We start from the raw sequence: 21972 nt of genomic DNA on the forward strand, positions 1-21972 counted from the left end.
CTGAAATCTGCTATTTAATGTATTCTGTATGTGATACTTTTGTAAGAATATTTTTGTAATTTTTATGTTAATATAAGATAAAAATGCTTTATAATGCCGTATTTCCTAAAAGGTCCTGCTGTACCTTATTTCCCTTACCTTTAAAATGAATTGCCATATAGATATAATCTTCCTCTTTCACATAACTGATGAAAATGCCTGTTCTTCTTAGAAGTCAAGATCTACTTAAAGAGAAAGTTTTAAAAGTTGTGTGGGTTTTTGTCTCACTCTATTTTTTAAGATTAAAAGTACTCCACATCCCATCCTATATGACAGAGTGGCAACAGAAGACATAGGTTTAATAATTATTTTAATTATAAATTTCCACCAATTTTTGCCAGTCATATTATTGTGGATATAAAAAATGAATTATATGACAGTATTACCTTATATTCATCTGCATGAAAATTAGGAGAAAGGAGAGAAGAAATGTGTAAGCTGTCTGATAATGACACCACAAAGCTCATATTTAGAGTATGGTAGTCTGTAAATATACAGAAGAAATGTGTAAGCTGTCTGAGAATGACACCACAAAGCTCATATTTACAGTATGGTAGTCTGTAAATATACAGGCCTGCCAGTTAAGGCCCTCTCTTTTATCACCACCCAGCTGCAAGACCCTGGGAAAGTCACTTACATTTTCTCATTTTTAAAATCATCTATCACCTGACTTCTCTATCTACAAGAGTTAATTGGCTGCATGCAAAATACCACGAAAAATACCATGCACTTATAAGTGTGAAGTAGTACTGTAAAATGACTTATTTATTACTGGTCTATTTTTAGAGTAGTAATGTTCATACGTCAGCAAAAGTCAACGTTCGGAAAGTGATCCTTTTGAAAGAATCCCTTTTAAATCTCCTAGGCATCTGCTTTACTGACAATCTTGTGTAACTCTGAAGCCAGTGTCTCAACTCTTGGAAAAATATACAATACTCACAGCTTGAATTAATAACTAATAAAATAAAATGCCCTCTTATTCTCCAAAATATAATAATTCAGGAGCAATGACGTCAAGATTTTGTCATACTCAAACTGTGGAGGAAAAAGCCCTATCATGGCTTAAGTGATTTAAAATACAAGTGGTAACTGTGGTGACTAGGGAACCAATGCTTAAAACATCAAAAAATTATTACAAAAATCAAATTTCCCATGAACTTCTAAAAGTTAAAATTCTGAGATTTTGTGTCTGAGAAACTGCTTCTTCAGCAACATATTTAGCACAGACGACATTATCCCAAATCTATGGTATGGCCAGGTATTTAGGTCCTTCAACCAACATTTTTAGAAAGAATCCCATTGCTCTTTACTTGCAAAATGACTATCTCTAGGGCTTCAAAATTCAAAGGACAACCTAGATATTTATAATGTTAAAAAAAGGAAGACTTTGGCATGTAGACTAGAACTACATAATTGTGAGTATCTGTCAAATTGATCTCTATTTGTATATTTATAGGGTATAGCTAACGTGATTATTACAAGTTTTTTGGAAGCTCGGAGGCCAAGGAAAATAATCTGCAAATATATCTTGTCAATTTATCAAGTACTTAGATGTTAATCCGTTCTTCATACTGTTACTCCTGTATCAGTTCCTGAGAATTTCTTAGCCTTTTACTCTAAGCCTTGGATGGAACCATTTAGGGAGTAGCTAGATATATGCAGAGAATATTATGATTTAGAAACATTTCTGGCTTATCAAGGTAAAAAGATAAGTATTACAAACACCGAAAATGTGAAAACAAGATTTGAGAGAGCTGCCAACTATGTGGGTACCAATTAGAAAGTATCTTCATCTGACTCATCACTCTTGGGTTTGGTAAGTCTTTCTAGTTCTTCTCCATCCTAAAAGGAAACATGAAGTCAGTAATTACAACAAAACTGGAAATGTAGCATTTTTAATGAATACTAAAGGGAAACCTTACTAACAATGACTTGTATTCATTATATCATTAAGCTATAGATATAACCTGGTCAAATTAAACAAATATTTAAGTTGTTGGAAAGTTAACTAGAGGTATGAGAGGATAAAAAAGTGAAGTGCGCTCAGTATGCAAAATTTCAAAGCTAACATGAGCAAAGTGAGGAGCACCACCTGCTGGTCTTGCAGAAAGAGAAATAGGCCTTCATAGGCCTTGTTACCCATATAGATTTTCTTTTACTTAAAAATTAGAGCAGACAGCATTATCAGCTGCTGAAAAAGAATACAGGACTTCTGGATGTACACTCTGGCTAAAGAAGTTTATTTGAAACTCAAGACCCTAAATTTTTCATCTTGAGAATCTGTTGTATCACGACAGAGGCATTACACCCAGGGAAGCTCTGCCATGAATGTTAGTAAACAATAGATTAATTTTCTCAAAGAGTGAAATGTTCATTGTATAAAATATTTCATATTTTGTGTGTTCATGAAAACTGTAAAGCTAGATGTCTATTTCACTTAAACATATGTCTAACTTCTTAATTCAATCTTCAAAAGGTCATTAATTAATTTGCTAATAATACAATTGACAGAGCCTTCCAAAACAATGGCAAACAACTCAGAGATATTCAGAATAACTGCATAAGTATTTTTCTAGAAAATATTTTCCTCCTACTTGCCTTGCAAGGATGCTTTTGAAAACTACCTTTCTAGTGAAATAAACAAACCTGGACTTTCGGGCACACTGGCTTGTGAACAACTAGAGGGAAAACTTAGAAGCCAGGCTTTCTATTCGACAAGACTTACTATTATAAAAAACCATCTTTTCTCACAAATGAGCTTATTTCCCTAACTATGGTGGAATATAAAGAGCAAGAGACTAGGAGTCAGACATCAGTGTAGTACCAGTTCTTTCATTTATTATCGGTAAACCATTTTGCCTGTTTCTTCACTTGTAAAACTATGGAGACAGGACCAGACAACTTATGAGGTATCTTCTAGGTGTATAATTCTGTAGTATTCTATGAAATAACACATAAGGTCCTTGAGACTGACTTACACTTTTTCTCTATCCCTGGCAGCATTTATCATGAGCCCTGGCAAACATCAGGAGTCCAATGAATGTTTGTTGATTCGGTTTTAAAAGTCAGAGATCCAATACATTCTTTGACAAATCACTACTGATTTTTTTCCCCTTGAATTAACTATGCTTTAAATTTGGGGAGAACAAGCAAAAAGGAGCACCCTCACAAACTTACCCCACTGGAACGCTCCCAAATATTGCCACTTAGATCTCGTATCCTTTCTTGCCTAGGTGCGTATTCTGGACCTTGAGACTTGCTGGCATTATAAATAAATATAGAGAGAAGGACTGATGGAGCTTCCAAGAAAAATTCCAGGGAGGGCCTGAAGTCAAAGACCAGGACAGACACTGTTGTGATGATGACAGTGGTAACCTGGGCCATCAAGACATGAAACATGTTATCCAGGAACTTCAGAATGAAAGCCACCAAAAGGCCCTGGAATGCAGTTACAAAAATAAGGGCTACTGAAAATGCATTGTGGCCATAAAAAAATCCGCAGTTCTTAATCTGATCACGGTTACTCCTCTGAAGGCCCAGAGTCAGCCCATTAAACAGAATGCCAAAGAAATAGAGTTTGCTGTTCTGTATGAAGATGCTGTCAGTGAGCTGGTTCCCTTCCTTCAATATCTTTTCATTATAGATATTAGCCATTGAAGAAATAAAACACTGGACTATAATAAGAACATGGCCCAAGCCAAGACGGATGTGACTGAAAACCCTGGTTGTGGTGTTCCATTTAGCTTCAGTAAAACTCCACTCCTTTGCTGTACAACTGTCTTTTCCGGGACACTCGCTCCTGAAAAGAAGGCAGGAATTGAATGGGCTGAAGAAGGCATCGTGATGAAATCCATGCCCTGCCAAGTTGTGCTGTAAAGTTTTAGTCCCAGCAGTCAAGGACACGATAGACAAAAATAGAATCAGGAGGGAAGCCCACTGGATCCAGTTTAGATGCCTCCTGTTCAAGGATGAAAAACGAGATTTTACTACTGTTTTCTCCCCATATCAATAGTTTCTACTGAAAACTCAGACACTTGAGTACTTGACTGAATAAACTGTACCCAGTTTTTGCTAGCATTTCCTACAATTCAAGTTCAGAGAAACAATTCAAGTTCATTTTTATACCACCTGCTCCTTAAGGCTACTCAAGTCATTTCCCTTCTTTGTAGGTTTCCTTTTAACCTACAGGTTTTTTTTGTTTTTAAATATTTTATTGCATTTTAGGTTTGGGGGTACATGTGAAGAACTTGCAAGATTGTTGCATAGGTACATGTGTGGCAATGTGGTTTGCTGCCTTTCTCCACATCACCTATATCTGACATTTCTCCCCACGTTATCCCTCCCCAACTCCCCACCCCCCACTATCCCTCCCCTAATTCCCCACCACAGACCCCAGTATGTGATGCTCCCCTCCCTGTGTCCATGTGTTCTCATTGTTCAATGCCCGCCTATGAATGAGAACATGCAGTGTTTGATTTTCTGTTCTTGTGTCAGTTTGCTGAGAATGACAGTTTCCAGGTTCATCCATGTCCCTACAAAGGACACACACTCATCATTTTTTATGGCTGCATAGTATTCCATGGTGTATATGTGCAATATTTTCCCTGTCCAGTCTATCATCGATGGGCATTTGGGTTGGTTCCAAGTCTTTGCTGTTGTAAACAGTACCGCAATGAATGTTCGTGTCCATGTGTCCTTATAATAGAATGATTTATAATCCTTTGGATATATACCCAGTAATGGGATTGCTGGGCCAAATGGAATTTCTATTTCTAGGTCCTTGAGGAATCGCCACACTGTCTTCCACAATGATTGAACTAATTTACACTCCCACCAGCAGTGTAGGAGTGTTCCTATTTCTCCACATCCTCTCCAGCATCCGTTGTCTCCAGATTTTTTAATGATCACCATTCTAACTGGCGTGAGATGGTATCTCAATGTAGTTTTGATTTGCGTTTCTCTAATGACCAGTGATGATGAGCATTTTTTCATGTTTGTTGGCTTCATATGTCTTCTTTTGTAAAGTATTTGTTCATCTCCTTTGCCCACTTTTGAATGGGCTTGTTTTATTCTTGTAAATCTGTTTTAGTTCTTTGTAGATTCTGGAGATTAGCCCTTTGTCAGATGGGTGGATTGCAAAAATATTTCCCCATTCTGTTGGTTGCTGATTCACTCTAATAATTGTTTATTTTGCTGTGCAGAAGCTCTGGAGTTTAATTAGGTCCCATTTGTCTATTTTGGCTTTTGTTGACAATGCTTTTGGTGTTTTGTTCATGAAGTCCTTGCCTATGCCTATGTCCTAAATGGTTTTGCCTAGGTTTTCTTCTAGGGTTTTTATGGTTAGGTCTTATGTTTAAGTCTTTAATCCATCTGGAGTTAATTTTAGTGTAAGGTGTCAGGAAGGGGTCCCATTTCTGCTTTCTGCACATGGCTAGCCAGTTTTCCCAACACCATTTATTGAACAGGGAATCCTTTCACCCTTGCTTGTTTTTGTGACGTTTGTCAAAGATCAGATGGTTGTACATGTGTGGCATTGCCTCCGAAGCCTCTGTTCTGTTCCATTGGTCTATATCTCTGTTTTGGTACCAGTACCATGCTGTTTTGATTGCTGTAGACTTGTAGTTTAGTTTGAAGTCTGGTAGTGTGACACCTCCAGCTTTGTTACAATTGACTTTTGGCTATACGGGGTCTCTTTTGGTTTCATATGAAGTTTAAGGTGGTTTTTTCCAGTTCTGTGAAGAAAGTCATTGGTAGCTTGATGGGGATAGCATTCAATCTATATATTATTTTGGGCAGTATTGCCATTTTCACGATATTGATTCTTCCTAACCATGAGCATGGAATGTTTCTCCATCTGTTTGTGTTCTCTCTTATTTCATTGAGCAGTAGTTTGTAGTCCTCCTTGAAGAGGTCCTATACATTCTTTGTTAGTTGTATTCCTAGGTATTTTGTTCTCTTTGTAGCAATTGTGAATGGCAGTTCGTTCTTGATTTGGCTCTCTTTAAGTCTGTTATTGGTGTATAGGAATGCTTGTGATTTCTACATATTGATTTTGTATCCTGAGACTCTGCTGAAGTTGCTTATCAGTTTCAGGAGATTTTGGGCTGAGACGATGGGGTCTTCTAGATATACAATCATGTCATCTACAAATAGAGACAATTTGGCTTCCTCCTTTCCTAATTGAATACCCTTTATTTCTTTTTTTGCCTGATTGCTCTGGCTAGAAGTTCCAGTACTATATTGAATAGGAGTGGTGAGAGAGGGCATCCTTTTCTAGTACCAGATTTCAAAGGGAATGCTTCCAGTTTTTGCCCATTCAGTATGATATTGGCTATGAGTTTGCCGTAAATAGCTTTTATTATTTTGAGATACATTCCATCAATGTCTAATTTATTGAGAGCTTTTAGCATAAAGGGCTGTTGAATTTTAACATGGCCTCTTTTCTACCTCTAGAGCTTATTTTGAACCTCTGGCACAACCCCTGGTTTCCCAGGTTGAGAATCTCTACTGTAACTTTATAGTAAGATAAAAGCTAAATCTCTACTATCTTGGACCTCTGGCACAATAACTTTTATCTTACTATAAAGTTATAGTAGAGATTCTCAAGCTGGTTTCCCTGAACCAGAAAGAATGTAGATGAACTTCAGAAATCTTGTATATAGATGAATTTCCCCCATGCCCGAGATCCTTCAAAGCTTTGTCAAATCTTTAAAGTTTCCCTAACCTAAAAAAGATTTAAAGGAGAAGGCTAGCTCTAGATCCATGGCCTAATCATAGAGCATTAAACAGCAACCTGTTGGCTGACATGGCAAAGAAAAATGATATTTTGGGCAGTATTTCAATTTACAAAGTCCTAAAATCCTTTATTTATTTTCCTTAGCAACAAACTTGTGAGATATAGAGGGCATCTATATTATTCCGTTTTGCCAATTCATTCAGTTCAACAGATGTTTAATAAGCAGCTACTATGTGCCAGGCAATCTGGGGAGATAAACGATGTTCAAGATGTAAATTCTGTGTTCAACGAATTCACGCTTTAATAGTGAGAAAACAATGAAACTAAATGATTTCAGTATGTGTGAAAAGTGATTAATGGAACAAGTGGAGTATACTGAGGAAAACTAGAATCTGTAAATAGGTATTGCTTCAAAGAGGAAATCACACTTGAGCTAAAAGATGCAACAGGCAGAGGGAAGAGTCTCCATGCAAAAGCAACAAGAATGTACAAAGAAAAGAGGAATATCTCACTCTCATTGGAATTGTCAGAGGCCTCTTGGGGGAAGAAAATCTTGATATTTGAAGATCAGTTAGTTAGGTGAAGAAGGGGAACACCAAGAGAAAAGAAGAACATAAACAAATGCAAAAGTGTAAAGCAATAGGTGAGAACCAGAAGTTACAAGAATTTTTATATCACTGAGCATTTACTAAGCACCTACCATGCACTTTGGCATTCCTGCTATAAGGGAGGAAACAGTTCTAACAGGTTAACTGATTTCCTCAAGGTCATGTACTTAAAGACTAAGGAAGGAATCTGATCCATGGGTTTGTATGTCTTCCTTCTGCATCATCACACCTCCTAAGTGTAATTCTAAGTTTCCAGGAGGCACATACAGGAAGTTGTGTCTGATTTCACCAATGCTTCTACAAGGCTTCATACTCTGAAACTGCTAAATGCACAGACCAGTCTAGGTAGCAGCATACCTGTGCACAGTGTTACATGCTTTCTCATACATATATAATTTTCAAGTAACCAGATCTAGAACTTGGTGATGGGGTTAGCACAACCCTATGCCATCAGATGAACAACTGTGAACTAATCACTTAAATTTCTGAAGGTGCAGCTGGTATACATTAAGTAGTAGAAAGCAAATAGAATGACAACAGAGATGAAAAATGGGTGCCCATTTTACAAAAAAAAAAAAATTCTATAATTAATTACTGCAAATCACATACAAGTGAGGCAATGACATAATGTACAAACCCTTTAGAAGTTTTCTAGCAGCTATAAATTTTTCATTAATATTGATATTAAGAAAAAAGAATTGAAAGAAATCTTTAAGCTAAACCATACCTTCTGTAAACAATTACATTCAAGGTACTGTTCTAGGGAAGGTAAAATTTATTAAGGATTAAGCTAAAAATTAAAAATAGTAGATTTTTAGAAACAAAATAAAGCTGAATAAATTACCCTGTAAACTCTGCTGACAATCTGAAATGGCGACTGAGTCTGCATAACCGAATTTGTTCTTCAGTTTAACTGATACAACACAGTGGAAGCTCACTTCACTCATCTCTCCACTGCCCCAGTAAAACATAGTAATGGACGCTCAGAGGTGAATGCCTGTGGCTAGAAGGCTACTCTTTCCAAGGCCTCTGCTCCGGTAAAACACAGTAATGGATGCTCAGAGCTGAATGCCTGTGGCTAGAAGGCTACTCTTTCCGAGGCCTCTGCTCCAGTAAAACACAGTAATGGACGCTCAGAGCTGAATGCCTGTGGCTAGAAGGCTTCTCTTTCCAAGGCCTCTACTCCCACGTGAACTGTTTGCTCACAGAATCTCGTTCCTAAACGTGTTTCTGTCAGGTGATTTCACTGCTGTCACTATATAATGATTACATAAGTGATAAACTATGAGTAAAAGACAAGAAGCTGTTTTTAAGGAAACTAAGTTGAACGCATTAGGAAGACTCACAAATCATTCAGGAAAAAAAAGCTGCTTTCTAATAACATATAGGTGACCTAAGGAATTTAAATCAGTTACATATACTCAAAGGGTGGGCTTTAGTTCAGCATCAGAATGATGAATACGTGTACATTTACATATTTTGCAATAAACTGTTTAGATATTTTTTTTTTTTTTTTTTGAGACGGAGTTTCGCTCTTGTTACCCAGGCTGGAGTGCAATGGCGCAATCTCGGCTCACTGCAACCTCCGCCTCCTGGGTTCAGGCAATTCTCCTGCCTCAGCCTCCCGAGTAGCTGGGATTACAGGCACGCGCCACCATGCCCAGCTAATTTTTTGTATTTTTAGTAGAGACGGGGTTTCACCATGTTGACCAGAATGGTCTCGATCTCTTAACCTCGTGATCCACCCGTCTCGGCCTCCCAAAGTGCTGGGATTACAGGCTTGAGCCACCGCCCCGGCCAACTGTTTAGATATTTTATATATATACTCATGTATACGATTCACCACTAGCAACTATAAGTTTTCCTAGCAACTAACCAATAGGTTCAAATCGTGTCAGGTAAGAGCACTTCTACTACATTTGGTGGTAGTAAACTAAGGCAGAGTATAAAAATAATTAATTGGAAAGACTCACATAATATTGTTTTCTCAAGAACCTGTACAAAACACATTTCTTAGTAGCACAGAGAGAGTGCTAAGGGGCAGATTTATAATGAGAAATCATAGATAAAATTTGTCAAGTGAATGATTCTGGAGAAACTCTTATACTACCACTGAGTAGCACTTTCCATACCTTTTCTTTGAGGAAATCAGAGAAACTTATACATATTCTTTAGGTAAAAGCAAGTTCTGGTCTTAGTTACCTTTTGCCTCCAAATCTCAATGTTTAGGTTAGTATATTTCCCAAAGCCAAACCAAACAAGATTATACAACTTTGCTTAAGTTACAAGCAAACCAGTGAGGCAGGCTACAAGGTGTAATGCCTGCTGCCGGTTTCTACCATAAACCAGTGGCTTATACTGCAAAGAACAAATCTGCACATTCATGTAAGGTTTCTTTAGAAAACACAAAAGGACATTTAGATGATAATATTGTTCGTTTTCCCACTTTCAAATTCCTCCAAGTAATCCTTGCAATAGTTACCAGACTTACTATTTCCTGCTTTTGTATAGCCTTATATTTGTTTAAAACATGTAAAAATTATTTATTTTTTCTTTTTTTAACTCTTTATTATTTTATTTTGTAGCCTTGTATTCTTTACCTATATGGGAAAGCAATTTGATAGTTCTGCTCCAATCAAATATAAGAGAACAGATTTAATATTCTAAATGAAAAGTGGCAAACAAAGAACATGTGATAGAACTATTAAGCTGCTACTCCTAGGTCAAAATTTCATTGCAAAGGGGAAAGGGACCATCAAATATTCACAAAGAGTAAATTAAATAGGGAAAACCAATGCACACCACCGACTTCAAAAAGATCAAAATAGAACAAAGTTGACTTCAAAATGCAAAAATAAACAAAATGTGAAATAATAATATATCAATGAGATATTTTTCAGCTTTAAAGAAAGGAAACCCTGTCACATGCTACAACATGGATGAACCTTGAAGACAATATCCTAACTGAAATAAGCCAGTCACAAAAAGACAAATACTGTATGATTCCATTCATATGATGAATTTAAAATAGTTAAATTTATAGAAACAGAGTGGAATGACGGTCATTAGGGGTTGGGGTAAGGTGAAGTTAGGAGAGTTGTTTAATGGACTTAAGAGTTTAAAATTTGCAAGGTGAAAAAGTTCAACATCTACTTCACAACAATGTGGCTATATTTTTAACACTACTGAACTGTACATTTAAAAATTGTTAAGATGGTAAATTTATTTTTTTTAATGACATTTAGAAAAAAGAGTTAAAAAATGTAATAAGGTCAGATGTAGTGGCTCACACCTGTAATCCCAGCACTTTGGGAGGCCAAGGTGGGCAGATCACCTGAGGTCAGGAGTTTGAGACCAGCCTGGCCAAATAGTGAAACTCTGTCTCTACTAAAGATACAAAAATTAGCTGGGTGTGGTATTGTGCCCCTCTAGTCCCATCTACTTGGGAGGTTAAGGCATGAAAATTGCTTGAAACCAGGAGAAGGAGGTTGCAGTGAGCCGAGACGGTGCCACTGTACTCTAGCATGGTGACAGAGAGAGACTTATGTCTCAAAAAAAAAAAATGCAATAAAATACTTAGAAGGCGTTCTCGTAAAACACAATCTTAGATGTATCAGCACATTATTTTCCAAGGGTTCAAAACAGAGAGACGTCAACAACGAAGCAAACAAGAATCGATATTATCCCTCTGAAAACAAGACATGGAGAACGTAGACTTGTTTCGAACTTTAATTCATATCAGTGTTACTACTAAAATTGGAAAAATGCAATCAATATCATTACAATTAGTATTAAAAGCAAATATTTAAAATTTATAGCATAGCCGGGTGCGGTGGCTTATGCCTGTAATCCCAGCACTTTGGGAGGCCGAGGCGGGTGGATCACGAGGTCAAGAGATCGAGATCATCCTGGTCAACATGGTGAAACCCCGTCTCTACTAAAAATATAAAAAGTTAGCTGGGCATGGTGGTGCGTGCCTGTGATCCCAGCTACTCAGGAGGCTGAAGCAGGAGAATTGCCTGAACCCAGGAGGCGGAGGTTGCGGTGAGCCGAGATCGCGCCATTGCACTCCAGCCTGGGTAACAAGAGCGAAACTCCGTCTCAAAAAAAAAAAAAAAATTTATAGCATAAATAGATTTAGATCTAGTTAAACTTAGAATTAACTTTCTTAATACAAATAGTTAAATGCTTAGATATTAAAAAGGAATACTTACCATGGGGTAGAACTAGAGCTACTGGCCAACTTCAAGTCACACAATACATACTTTTAGTCTCATCTTCAGTAAATTCAGTTTTAAATTGATATAATTTTGACATAATACTTTTATACTATACAACTTGAATATAAATCCATCAGTACTCATTTAAAGTGAATGACAAACACTTAAAAAAGACATGTTTTTAAGACCTGTACTCCCTTATTAGTGATCCTTTAATCATCTTGGAATATGGAAATAATCTTGGAACCATTTTACTTACCTGCTCTCGAGCAGATCTTGTTTACTTAAAAATGTGTATGTTATTCAATGGTCCTCTTGAAGATAGTAAAAATAGGCGATAACATTTTTAAAAGCTTAAAAACTTATCATTCTTCACTATAACTTTGACTAAATTGTTCACACAAATCCTCTACTAGTTAGTGCTTAAACCATACCCTCATCTCAAGTAGTTTAATGAAAACTTTGCCATTATCTATCATCTCCAAACTCCAAATTACAAATATATTAACACTCTTAGAAACCATTTGGTTCCCTATTAGTGAAGAAATATTTTGCATAAAAAGCTCATTAATTCTTGAAAATCTGGCACTAAATATAAAAATACTAATGAAAACACAGTCAATTATCTTATTTTTGAGATGCTCAAGATATTTCATTCATCTTATAGCAGAGGATGTAAATGGACTAGCACTAGAGCTGCTTTCTATATGGCTTAAACGTGCCCGATACACAAAGCTGATTAGGAACAAAATGCTGGCCTTAGGATTCTGAGGGTTCAGTGTTCTGGGAATATCATCTGAAACTGGTCTGTGTTAAAGTATGATATATGTTTTCACAGCAAGTTACTTACTTCAGCACTATCCTGAATAGAAGAGCTGTTGTTATAATGCTAAAATTTGAGAAGATAACAGCCATGGCCTAGAAAGAAAGAAAAGATAGAGTTACAATTCAAAGTACTGACCTCAGAAATTTCTTAGCTTGGCAGTTCACCTGACAAAAAAAGCTTTTTAGTCAAAACCCAGAGGGGGTTATTAGGGAAGCCATTTCACTTGAGGATTAAATTCCATTTTTGATGCTTGTCAAATTTATGCAAATATGATCAAATTATTGTCTAGGCATTGCCTGTGTAAATAATCTTTATGTACAGATCTGAAATTACTTATATATTCTAAAGGTTTAGGTGTAGAAATGACAGTTATTATGCTTATGAAGCCTACTTTTCAAAGTTCTCAAAGTGCCTTAAAGATTTTTAATACTGTTTCTATGGTCACATAGAAGGTAGGTACTGTTTGGCCCATTAACATAGTAAGAAAATTGAAATATAGATTATTTTTAAGCATCTTTACCATTCTAGGAATTGTATCAATTTTCCTGGCTGCACTCCAGTAACTCAATACCAAACTCATACTTGAGGTCCTGTGCATTGATTCAAGTTGTTCTAAACATTCAGAAATGTATCAGTCAGATTTTATAACTGTTTGTTTTTATGAATACGTCCTATTTCACTCATGAGAGTATTAATCTGAACAGGTATGCATTATGCTCAGAAAGTATGAAATTCCATTATTGCTCCCAATAATTAGATCTGACAATAGTAGTAATTTTTTAACACAAATCTTAGGATGTGGTTCATGCTACCTTTCTGCTTGTTTTCACTTTAAGGTAATTAAATCCCCAAAATATACCCACTAATTAAAGCAAACATGGCTATTATGCAGCTAAATTAAAGATAAGAGCAAACAATAAAAAATGGTAACAACTCCAAGAATATAACATTGTTTGTTTTCTATTGAATATTTACGGGAACAACCATTTTAAGGTTTTCTCAGTGTACTTCTCTGTAGACAAATGCCTCTGAACCCCTAGTTACGAGATGAGTAAGAAGAAAAGAGGAAAGTTAAGAGTGTGGAAAGAGTGGCCTTGATGAATCACATTAAGGGCAGTGCAAAAGTGCCTAACCACGCACCCTGACTGGCTTAATGAATTCTGAAAATTATGAAAACTCCACGTAAGAAGATAAAACAAATAAAACATCAGAGCTTTCTACCCCAAACCTTCCATGCATCTCTATTTAATTCCTTAAATAAACATAGGCACAACAATACAAAGAGTATGCATGTGTTTTATTCTGTAAGATAAATGGTTGTACACAATCAGGAAGGAAGAGCAAAGCAATAAGCTGGAAGAATAATAAGGAAGTTGCCATTTTGCTCTGGTACTGGGAGACACAGAAAAGAGATACAAACTCAGAGCTAATAATGTGTTGGATATGATAAAATACAATAAATATTTACTTACTGAATTTGAATAATTATGTTGTTGGGGATGGCAATTCTCGAAAAAGCAAGAATTTAGGAAAGGAAAGATTCTAGATGGACTGGACACTTACTAGCAACATGCATTACAGAGCCAAGAAAAAAACCTCAGGTGATCAATGGGCCCAGTTTCCTGCCTTTGGCTGTGTCCCACCCAAATCTCACCTTGAATTTTAATAATCCCCACGTGTTAAGTGCCAGGCCAGGTGAAGATAATTGAATCATGGTGGCGGTTTCCCCCATATTGTTCTCATGGTAGTGAATAAGTTTCATGAGATCTGATGGTTTTATAAACGGGAGTTTCCCAGCAAAGTGCTCTTGCCTACAGCCACATAAGACATGACTTTGCTCCTCTTTTGCTTTCTGCCATGATTGTGAGGCCTCCCCAGTCATGTGGAACTGTGAGTCCATTAAACCTCTTTCCTTTATAAGGTACCCAGTCTCAGGTATGTCTTTATTAGCAGTGTGAGAACAGACTAATACATTTCTATATTAAGCCCTCCTTTTCATCCCACCCTAAAACTGATTTGGTTATATTTAAGCAACTTCACAGAGAAGACTGGTAGCAATAAAAATTCTATTTATAATCAAATGCCTGAGATTACTTTTTAAAGAAATTTAAAACATATTTTGGTAAAAAAAAATCTTCATTTTATAAAATATTAAGGGGAAAAATACATGTGACCTATTATGACCCAAACTGAGTAATAGGTGAAAGCAGAAAAGCAAGTCCAGTTCGGATTACTAATGGCTTTCTAAACTGACACTAAGGATGCCAAGAAAGATGAGAAGTATTTCCAGCATCATCAATCATAAATGGCATTTCCAGTTGGGAGGACACAAGCCTTACCCTTGAAGAACTTGTTGGTTAAATGATAGGACTAGCAGAAAAGAAAACCATACAGATAAAATTCATATAAACTACATTAAAACAGGTATAAGAAAGGTTCATTGAGTGTGTAACTTTCTGGGTTAATGAGGGAAGTTTTCTTGGATGGAAGTCCTGGATTCTGAGATTAATATTAGAGCTTAGTGGCCATAAAATGTCTCAGAAAATAGGCATACTATTTTACATAAAAAGAGGTGGCTTCAGATTCCTTGGTCTAGGGAGCAACTCTCCCATAGTAGTCAGCCCAATATGATACAGTAATTTTGACCATTTAGAGAATCTGGCATGCCTATTGATAAAGTACTTAGATAATTCTGGGAAAATCTCAGGAAGGCCAGTGAGGGCAACGAGAAACTAACAATGCCAACAAAAATGATTTAAAAAAAATTCATTCTCGGAGTTATTTCTCCATATCTTTTCAATGATATTTTCTTTGTCATATTTACTTACTGGTTGAAGATAGGACAGGACATAGAAGACAATCAAGTTATCCAGGAAATAAAGAAAGGCAGGAATGGACCACTTCATGAAATTAGAGAATTCCTTCCAGGAAGCATATTTCAGATTTCTACTTTGATGATCTTAGAAAAAAATACAGTGTAAATAAATGCCCTTGATGAGAATGACCACATTTTTAGAGAAATTACACTGCACTTAATTACTGATACAATCCTTTATAGGGAGCTTTAAAAACATGCCTCCATAAGTGAATATTAACCTTAAGAAATGAAAGACAATATGGAATTTCATTGCTGTCTCTCTTCAACCCACCACTGTTTCATCACTGACAATTAGCAACAACCTTAGGACTACTGATTATCCTAATTCCCATTAATTTCAGATAACAGAAGTATTTACTTAAGGCAACTCAGGATACATATGTGGTTTTTCTTACTGCTGTAAGAGCATAAGGCCAAGAGGGAGATCAACAAGTTAGAATTAAGTTAAAAAAAGAAAAATCAAGCCTTCATACTGGAATGTTCCCTGGCTAGGGCAGATCAAGAAAGGGGGATACTAAATAGAAACTTATTTATATGGAACTACAAATAAAAGGAAAGTTCACTTTTAGTAATCCTAGTCAGTTATTATTCCATCTCTAGGTTTCTAAAAACTTAGGCAGGCACTGTAGCAGACATAATGTAAAACAAAACAGAAAGGCCGTTTAAGGTTTTTGTCACGCTGCAAATAATGCATGAGCTTTATGAGATTAAGAAATATATTCACTAACTAGAAACTGCAAAGACTGAAACCCTGGAGTATGAAAAGACATCTTGCAGGCAAACGCTAATGCTCTAAAGTTTATGTTTACCTCATGTGGGAAGGTAGATAAAAGAGGCAGAGGGAGCTGAGGCCCAATAACTGGGTAACTAAGTTGAAGAATTAATGTATATTAAAGAGCATATGCATTCCATGAAAGACTATATACCTTACGTTTGAGAAAGAAATTAGCATCCCTATGTGAAAGCTCAGAAAACTGGAGCTCAGAGAAGTTAAAATAATCTGCCCCAGAAAAATCTCTTTGATGCCAGTGCACTATGCTACCTTCCCTGTAGCTAATGGGAACTATTTTGAAATATGATACATCTCAAGTCAGACAGCACATGATTTAGAAAATCTTGAATCTGCATAAAAAGTAACTTACTGTGTGAAACCATCACAGAACAAGTAACAAGATAGTGAAATAGGAAGGGTACTAGGAAACCAGTTGGTGTCCTAGCTCTTCCTCTTCCTGCGCAGCTCTGCATAATACTTTGAGCTTGTTTCTCTACCTCTAAAACACACTCATGTTTGTATCTTAGCTTCCCCGTATAAAATTTAATGGACTAAACTAAATGATATAAAATGTTCCTTCCAGTTCTAACATTTTTTGGTCCTGTGATTTTTAACAAGCATATAATACCATTTCAAGACTTACCTTTCTTTATAACACAGAATGACACGAGCACACAGAAAACCAGCTTCACCAGTTCCGAGCACACATTCACAGTAGTTGGAAGATAATCATACTTGTTTTCTGAAATGTAGCAGAAACATTTTTTAACTACACATTTTATTCTACATGTTTGTATATACATTATAACTTATAATTGTTTTAAAACTTAGAAGGTGGATTTAATACTGCTTATATTAAATTTCTTCCGGTTGGCTTTGCTCCTTTGGATTTTTTAATCAATTCATTCACCTAATGTATGAGCTATCCCTATTCCATTCGGCTTTTTATCATCCTTGAACTTGTTAAAAATGCCTCTCCTGTCTTCATCCAAGTTGCTAATAAATATGTTTACATAAATATGTAAATATGTAGAGGCTAAGACTAAGGGCAAAGAAAGCACTGTGGCGTGGCACTAGAGACTGCCTGCTAAATGATCATCAAACAGTTATGAACTGACCTGCTGAATTATTATTCAGCTCATAATTCTTCTCATGACCTGTGTGCCTTGCTAAAATTGACGTACACTCTGTAACATTCCCTTAAGAGTTTTCCAATCTGCTTTGTATCATGGTACACACAGAAAACGTTAATATTTGTTTGGCACTCTGGGCTAAGATAAATGGTACACTGGGGTAAAGAAGGAAACTGTCTGAGGCAAGAGGAGCTGGCCTAGGGCTCTGCTACCTTTAGGGCTAAGAGGAAATACCTGGATACACCCAAACCCACTCATGAGTTGGGAAGCTACATCCTAAATTGCACATCAATAGAATTAGGAAGTGAGGTTTGGTTGGTATGATTTCATCTTAACTGTTACCTGTCTCTTCTAAATACTTACAAACAACTTGCTTTACAATTTTGCCAAGGATAAACATAAACTTAATTAGATACTATTTTCAGGAATGCATATTCTCCACTATTGAAAACATTTGCTTGTATCTCTCAGTCACATTAAACCAAAACTGGTCAAGTATAGGGGGAAAAAAGACAAATGGACACTGTCTATTCAGAATACTTTCTTCCTCTCTTCTGTGGTTTCCCTTTACCTTCTCAAACTAATCAGAATCAATTCTTTATTCATCTCTGTTCTTATAGCACTACCTCTAAACCTATAATGGCACTACTTGACACGCTGGAAGTGTGTGGAGTGAAATGGAATGGAAGATCCTTATAGGAAATGGAACATATTAATAACCTTCATATAAATAAATGTTCACCTGAATTTAAGTATCTGCCTGTTCGCATTTCCCCATCATTCAAAGTACAGTTAAAATATCTCCTCCCTTTTCTCAGTTGAATGCTAGACTCAACTCACTCTGTTATCCTCCAATGATACTTCTCATGATCTCTGCCATGATACACATAAGCCAACATGTGCACATAAGAAGGAGAGACTTTGGATTGTAACTTTCAAACCCTTGTCACTGTCTTTAGCTTGTTCTTGCTTTTCAGCAGTTTTCTTGCAGTCCTTTCATGGCCGATCCCAGATCATATCACAACATGGTATGTGACTTCCCTCCACACATCTCCTGCCCACACTAACATACTTTTCCTATATGGCATTCATCCTCACTGGTTTCCCTTCAGCCCCAGAGGAAGGGGGCTAAGGTCCTGCTATTCATCCAATCTCCCCTTTCAAACCTACCCTTCTGGCCAGGCACAGTGGCTCACACCTATAATCCCAGCACTTTGGGAAGCTGAGGCCGGCGGAACACTTGAAGTCAGGAGTTTAAGACCAGCCTGGCCAACATGGTGAAACCCAGTCTCTACTAAAATTACCAAAAACAGCTGAGCATGTTAGCACACAGCTGTAATCTCAGCTACTCGAGAGGCTGAGGTAGGAGAATCGCTTGAACCCAGGAGGTGGAGGTTGCAGTGACCCAAGATTGTGCCTGTGCACTCCAGCCTGGGCCACAGAGCAAGACTGTGTCTCAAAACAAATCTAAAACAAACCTTCCCTTCTCCTCAGATACTTGACTCCGTCTCTTTTGGCTTCAGTGTATCTCTTTTATCTTCCTCTCTACTAACTGGCATACTGTGCTTGGCCTAAAAACATGCTCAAAACCCTCCCACCTGAAAAACAAAATATAAAATATGACTCCCTCTAGTTGCCATACCTTCTCTCCCTGAAACAGTATCAACATTCATTATCTGCCCTTTACTTACTTTCTATTCAGGTCTTATCTCCAAGTAATCTGATTTCTGAAAACTACCTCCTCTCTGAGATTACCAAACATCTTCTCATTCTTAACTCTAAAGGGCATCTTTAGAATTAGGTATCTTTAGAATCTTTATCTTATCATGATATTGGAGTTCTTTCTCAGTCTTCAAGCTCTTTCCTTCCTTTCTGAGACATGTGCATTTAGTTCTCCCATCTAGCTTAGGATTTCTCCTAAAGGCTCTTCTTAGTGTCCACATGCCACCTTATATGTTGGCATTCCTCTGAGTTTGGCCATGACTCTTTCTCATTGTGCATGAGCCCTCTCTCTGTTCCTTAAGTTTCAAACATCAATTTAACATAAATGTCCCTAAATCTATATTCTATAACATTTAACTTACTGCCCACTATAAATATCCAAATGAAAACCTCCTATTTATTCATATAATTGGCATTTCCTTCACGTGCATGATATACCAGCTACTGCAGAAAACTGCCTAAGGACACAGCTCCTGACCTCATGGAAGTACAGAACTAAAACTACAATCTTTTCAAACTCTGCCCAACCTGCTCTTCCTCCCAATAGTCTCAGCTGAGAACAGCATCAATGCACTTGGCATTCAAACCAGAAACCTTGGAGCTATAAAACATTCATATTCAATACATTCTCCAAATTTCGTCTCTTTTATGTTCTGAATATTCCTTAATCTATCTTACTTGGCTTATTACCTCCAAAACACTGAGTTAGTCTTCTTCACCTAAGGCTTGAATTTGCAACAACCACTTAATGGCTATCAAGCTTCCTGTCTTTTCCATTGCCACCCAGCTACCATGAGTCCCTCATTTTACCCTCCTAGTTATAATTATTCAAGTATCCCTCATCCCTCAGACTGGCCTAGAGACTAAGGTTCCAGCTCCTTACCATGGAATATGAAGTCCTTAACAGTCTGAACTTATCAACTTCTCTCCAGCCAAACATTCCTTCCCTCTTCTGAATCCTTAAACCTTTTTTTTTCCCCCTTATTTTTTTGAGACAGAGTTTTGCTCTGTTGCCCAGGCTGGAGTGCAGTGGCATGATCTCAGCTCATTGCAACCTCCGCCTCCCAGGTTCAAGTGATTTTCCTGCCCCCGTCTCCCAAGTAGCTGGGATTACAGGTGCACACCAACACACCCAGCTAATTTTTTGTATTTTTAGTAGGGATGGGGTTTCAACATGTTGGCCAGGCTGGTCTCAAATTCCTGACCTCAAGTGATCCACTCGCCTCGGCCTCCCAAAGTGCTGAGATTATAGACGTGAGCCACCATGCTAGGCCACAAGTCCTTAAATTTTTTGCTTGGTAATTTTGAATTACATGTTCTCACAACATATCCTGCTTTTTTATGCCTCTGTTCCCTTTTACTGGCTGTTGCCTCTGTTTTGTTCACCTTGACTTCTATTGAATCAACTGTCTCCTAATCAGTGTTCTCTGATTCATTTAAACTCCACATCATCCCATACCAGACAGAATATATAATTTTATCCTCTAGAAAATCACTGCATCTTCAGCATGTATCAATTATCGCAGTTATTATAATAGATTTTCATGATTGGTTTACATTTATGTCTCTCCTAATAAACTATGCCTTCAAGATAAGGTCTATGTTTTATGCACTTTGAACCCTGCTGCTAATACTTAGCCTAGTGCCTGGCAGATAAATGCTAACTGCGACAGAGACTTAGGTACACATCTGACACTCCAAGTAGACCAGTAAAGGTCATGTCATGGTTCTATGTATCCTCAATAACTAGTAAGAAGTATTCAATTAGTGTCTGCTTAAATCCTTACATTAAAAAATAGATTTCTTAAATACATACTTATCAAAGTTTATAATTTATACTGTTGATACAATATCATTGCACAATACAATGTTGACACTGTACCATTAATACAATAATTACGATAGTAAGTACTTCACAAATGCCAAGTGACCAAACAAATACATCCTTTTACTTCAAAATAAGGTGCAATGACCCATTTTGCTTTAGGTCCAGAAACACCTGTTGATTGAAACAATAGTCAAATGTTACGACTGGTTCTTTCCTAAAGGGCCGACTCACATTTCATCCAGCATCAAATATTTTTCTTGTTGAGGAATGCAAGGTTAAAGAATCAAATTTTAAACATGCTTTATCACTCGCATGAAGCAAAAGGCATTCTTATCTCCATGTTGTATATAAGAAAACCAAAGGTGAGACAGAGAATGTGATTAGATGGAAGTGCTCCATACATATACCAAGTCTTAACTTACCTTCATTGGCAGAATATTTCACCAGTAAGATGCGACTTGAGCTTAAAGCAATGAATAGGGCACCTAGCAGGAATGTATACATTGTTGGCAAGGAGCATAACACAGGATGACTACAGCACTGTCGTTCCATTCCACTGTTTTTTAATTGCCTTAAAGAGAAAAACTTTCATGAATAACCTTGCTGGCAGACTCTAAATGCAAATACCATTGATTGTGAGGACAGAAAAGGAATTTTTAAAAAAATGTTTGGCTATGACTATATCAGCACCAAGAAAGTTTAGGCGTATAGAAGAAACTACAAGAAAAGGAAAATGAAAGTCAAAATCTGATAAGAGGGAGTATTCTAGAGACAGAAAAGGTAGAACCAGATTAGACGTGCTGACAAAGGTAGCAGGTGAGCAAAGAATTCTCCAACAAAGCAATTATTTAGCCTTTATTTATTTACTTATTTTGAGATAGAGTCTCGCTCTGTCACCCAGGCTGGAGTGCAGCAGCGTGGTCTTGGCTCACTGCAACCTCTGCCTCCCAGGCTCAAGCGATTCACCTGCCTCAGTCTCCCGAGTAGCTGGCAATACAAGCGCCCACCACCACGCCCGGTTAATTTTTGTATTTTTAGTAGAGACGGGGTTTCACTATGTTGGCCAGGCTGGTCCCGAACTCCTGGCCTCATGATCCGCCTGCCTCTGCCTCCCAAAGTTCTGGGAGTACAGGCGCGAGCCACCGCGCCCGGCCTAGCTTTTATTCTTACTAGTAAATAATTTTGCTGTAAAGATGAGACTTTCAGAATT

At 37.1% G+C, this 21972-nt stretch overlaps 1 protein-coding gene across 11 annotated transcripts in view; it reads right to left on the minus strand.

Annotated features, from left to right (window-relative positions):
* The window catches only part of SLC35A5 (solute carrier family 35 member A5), a 23446-nt gene continuing 1474 nt past the window's right edge, over positions 1 to 21972 (minus strand). For 5 of the 11 annotated variants that reach the window (XM_035274533.3, XM_078352382.1, XM_054246162.2 and 2 more), the window contains exons 2-7: positions 21185 to 21333; positions 16723 to 16821; positions 15258 to 15388; positions 12454 to 12521; positions 3217 to 3997; positions 333 to 1881 (exon numbers count right to left, since the gene is read on the minus strand). In XM_035274533.3, the coding sequence (XP_035130424.2) occupies positions 1816 to 1881; positions 3217 to 3997; positions 12454 to 12521; positions 15258 to 15388; positions 16723 to 16821; positions 21185 to 21314 (1275 nt within the window). In that variant the 5' untranslated portion in view covers positions 21315 to 21333 and the 3' untranslated portion in view covers positions 333 to 1815. Of the gene's footprint in view, positions 225 to 332; positions 1882 to 3216; positions 3998 to 12453; positions 12522 to 15257; positions 15389 to 16722; positions 16822 to 21184; positions 21334 to 21972 lie in introns of those variants that run through there. The other 6 variants (XM_035274536.3, XM_035274535.3, XM_078352384.1 and 3 more) reach the window with 4 other exon arrangements.

Source organism: Callithrix jacchus, chromosome 15 (genome assembly GCF_049354715.1).
Source record: "Callithrix jacchus isolate 240 chromosome 15, calJac240_pri, whole genome shotgun sequence".
Classification (NCBI taxonomy): Eukaryota; Metazoa; Chordata; class Mammalia; order Primates; family Cebidae; genus Callithrix; species Callithrix jacchus.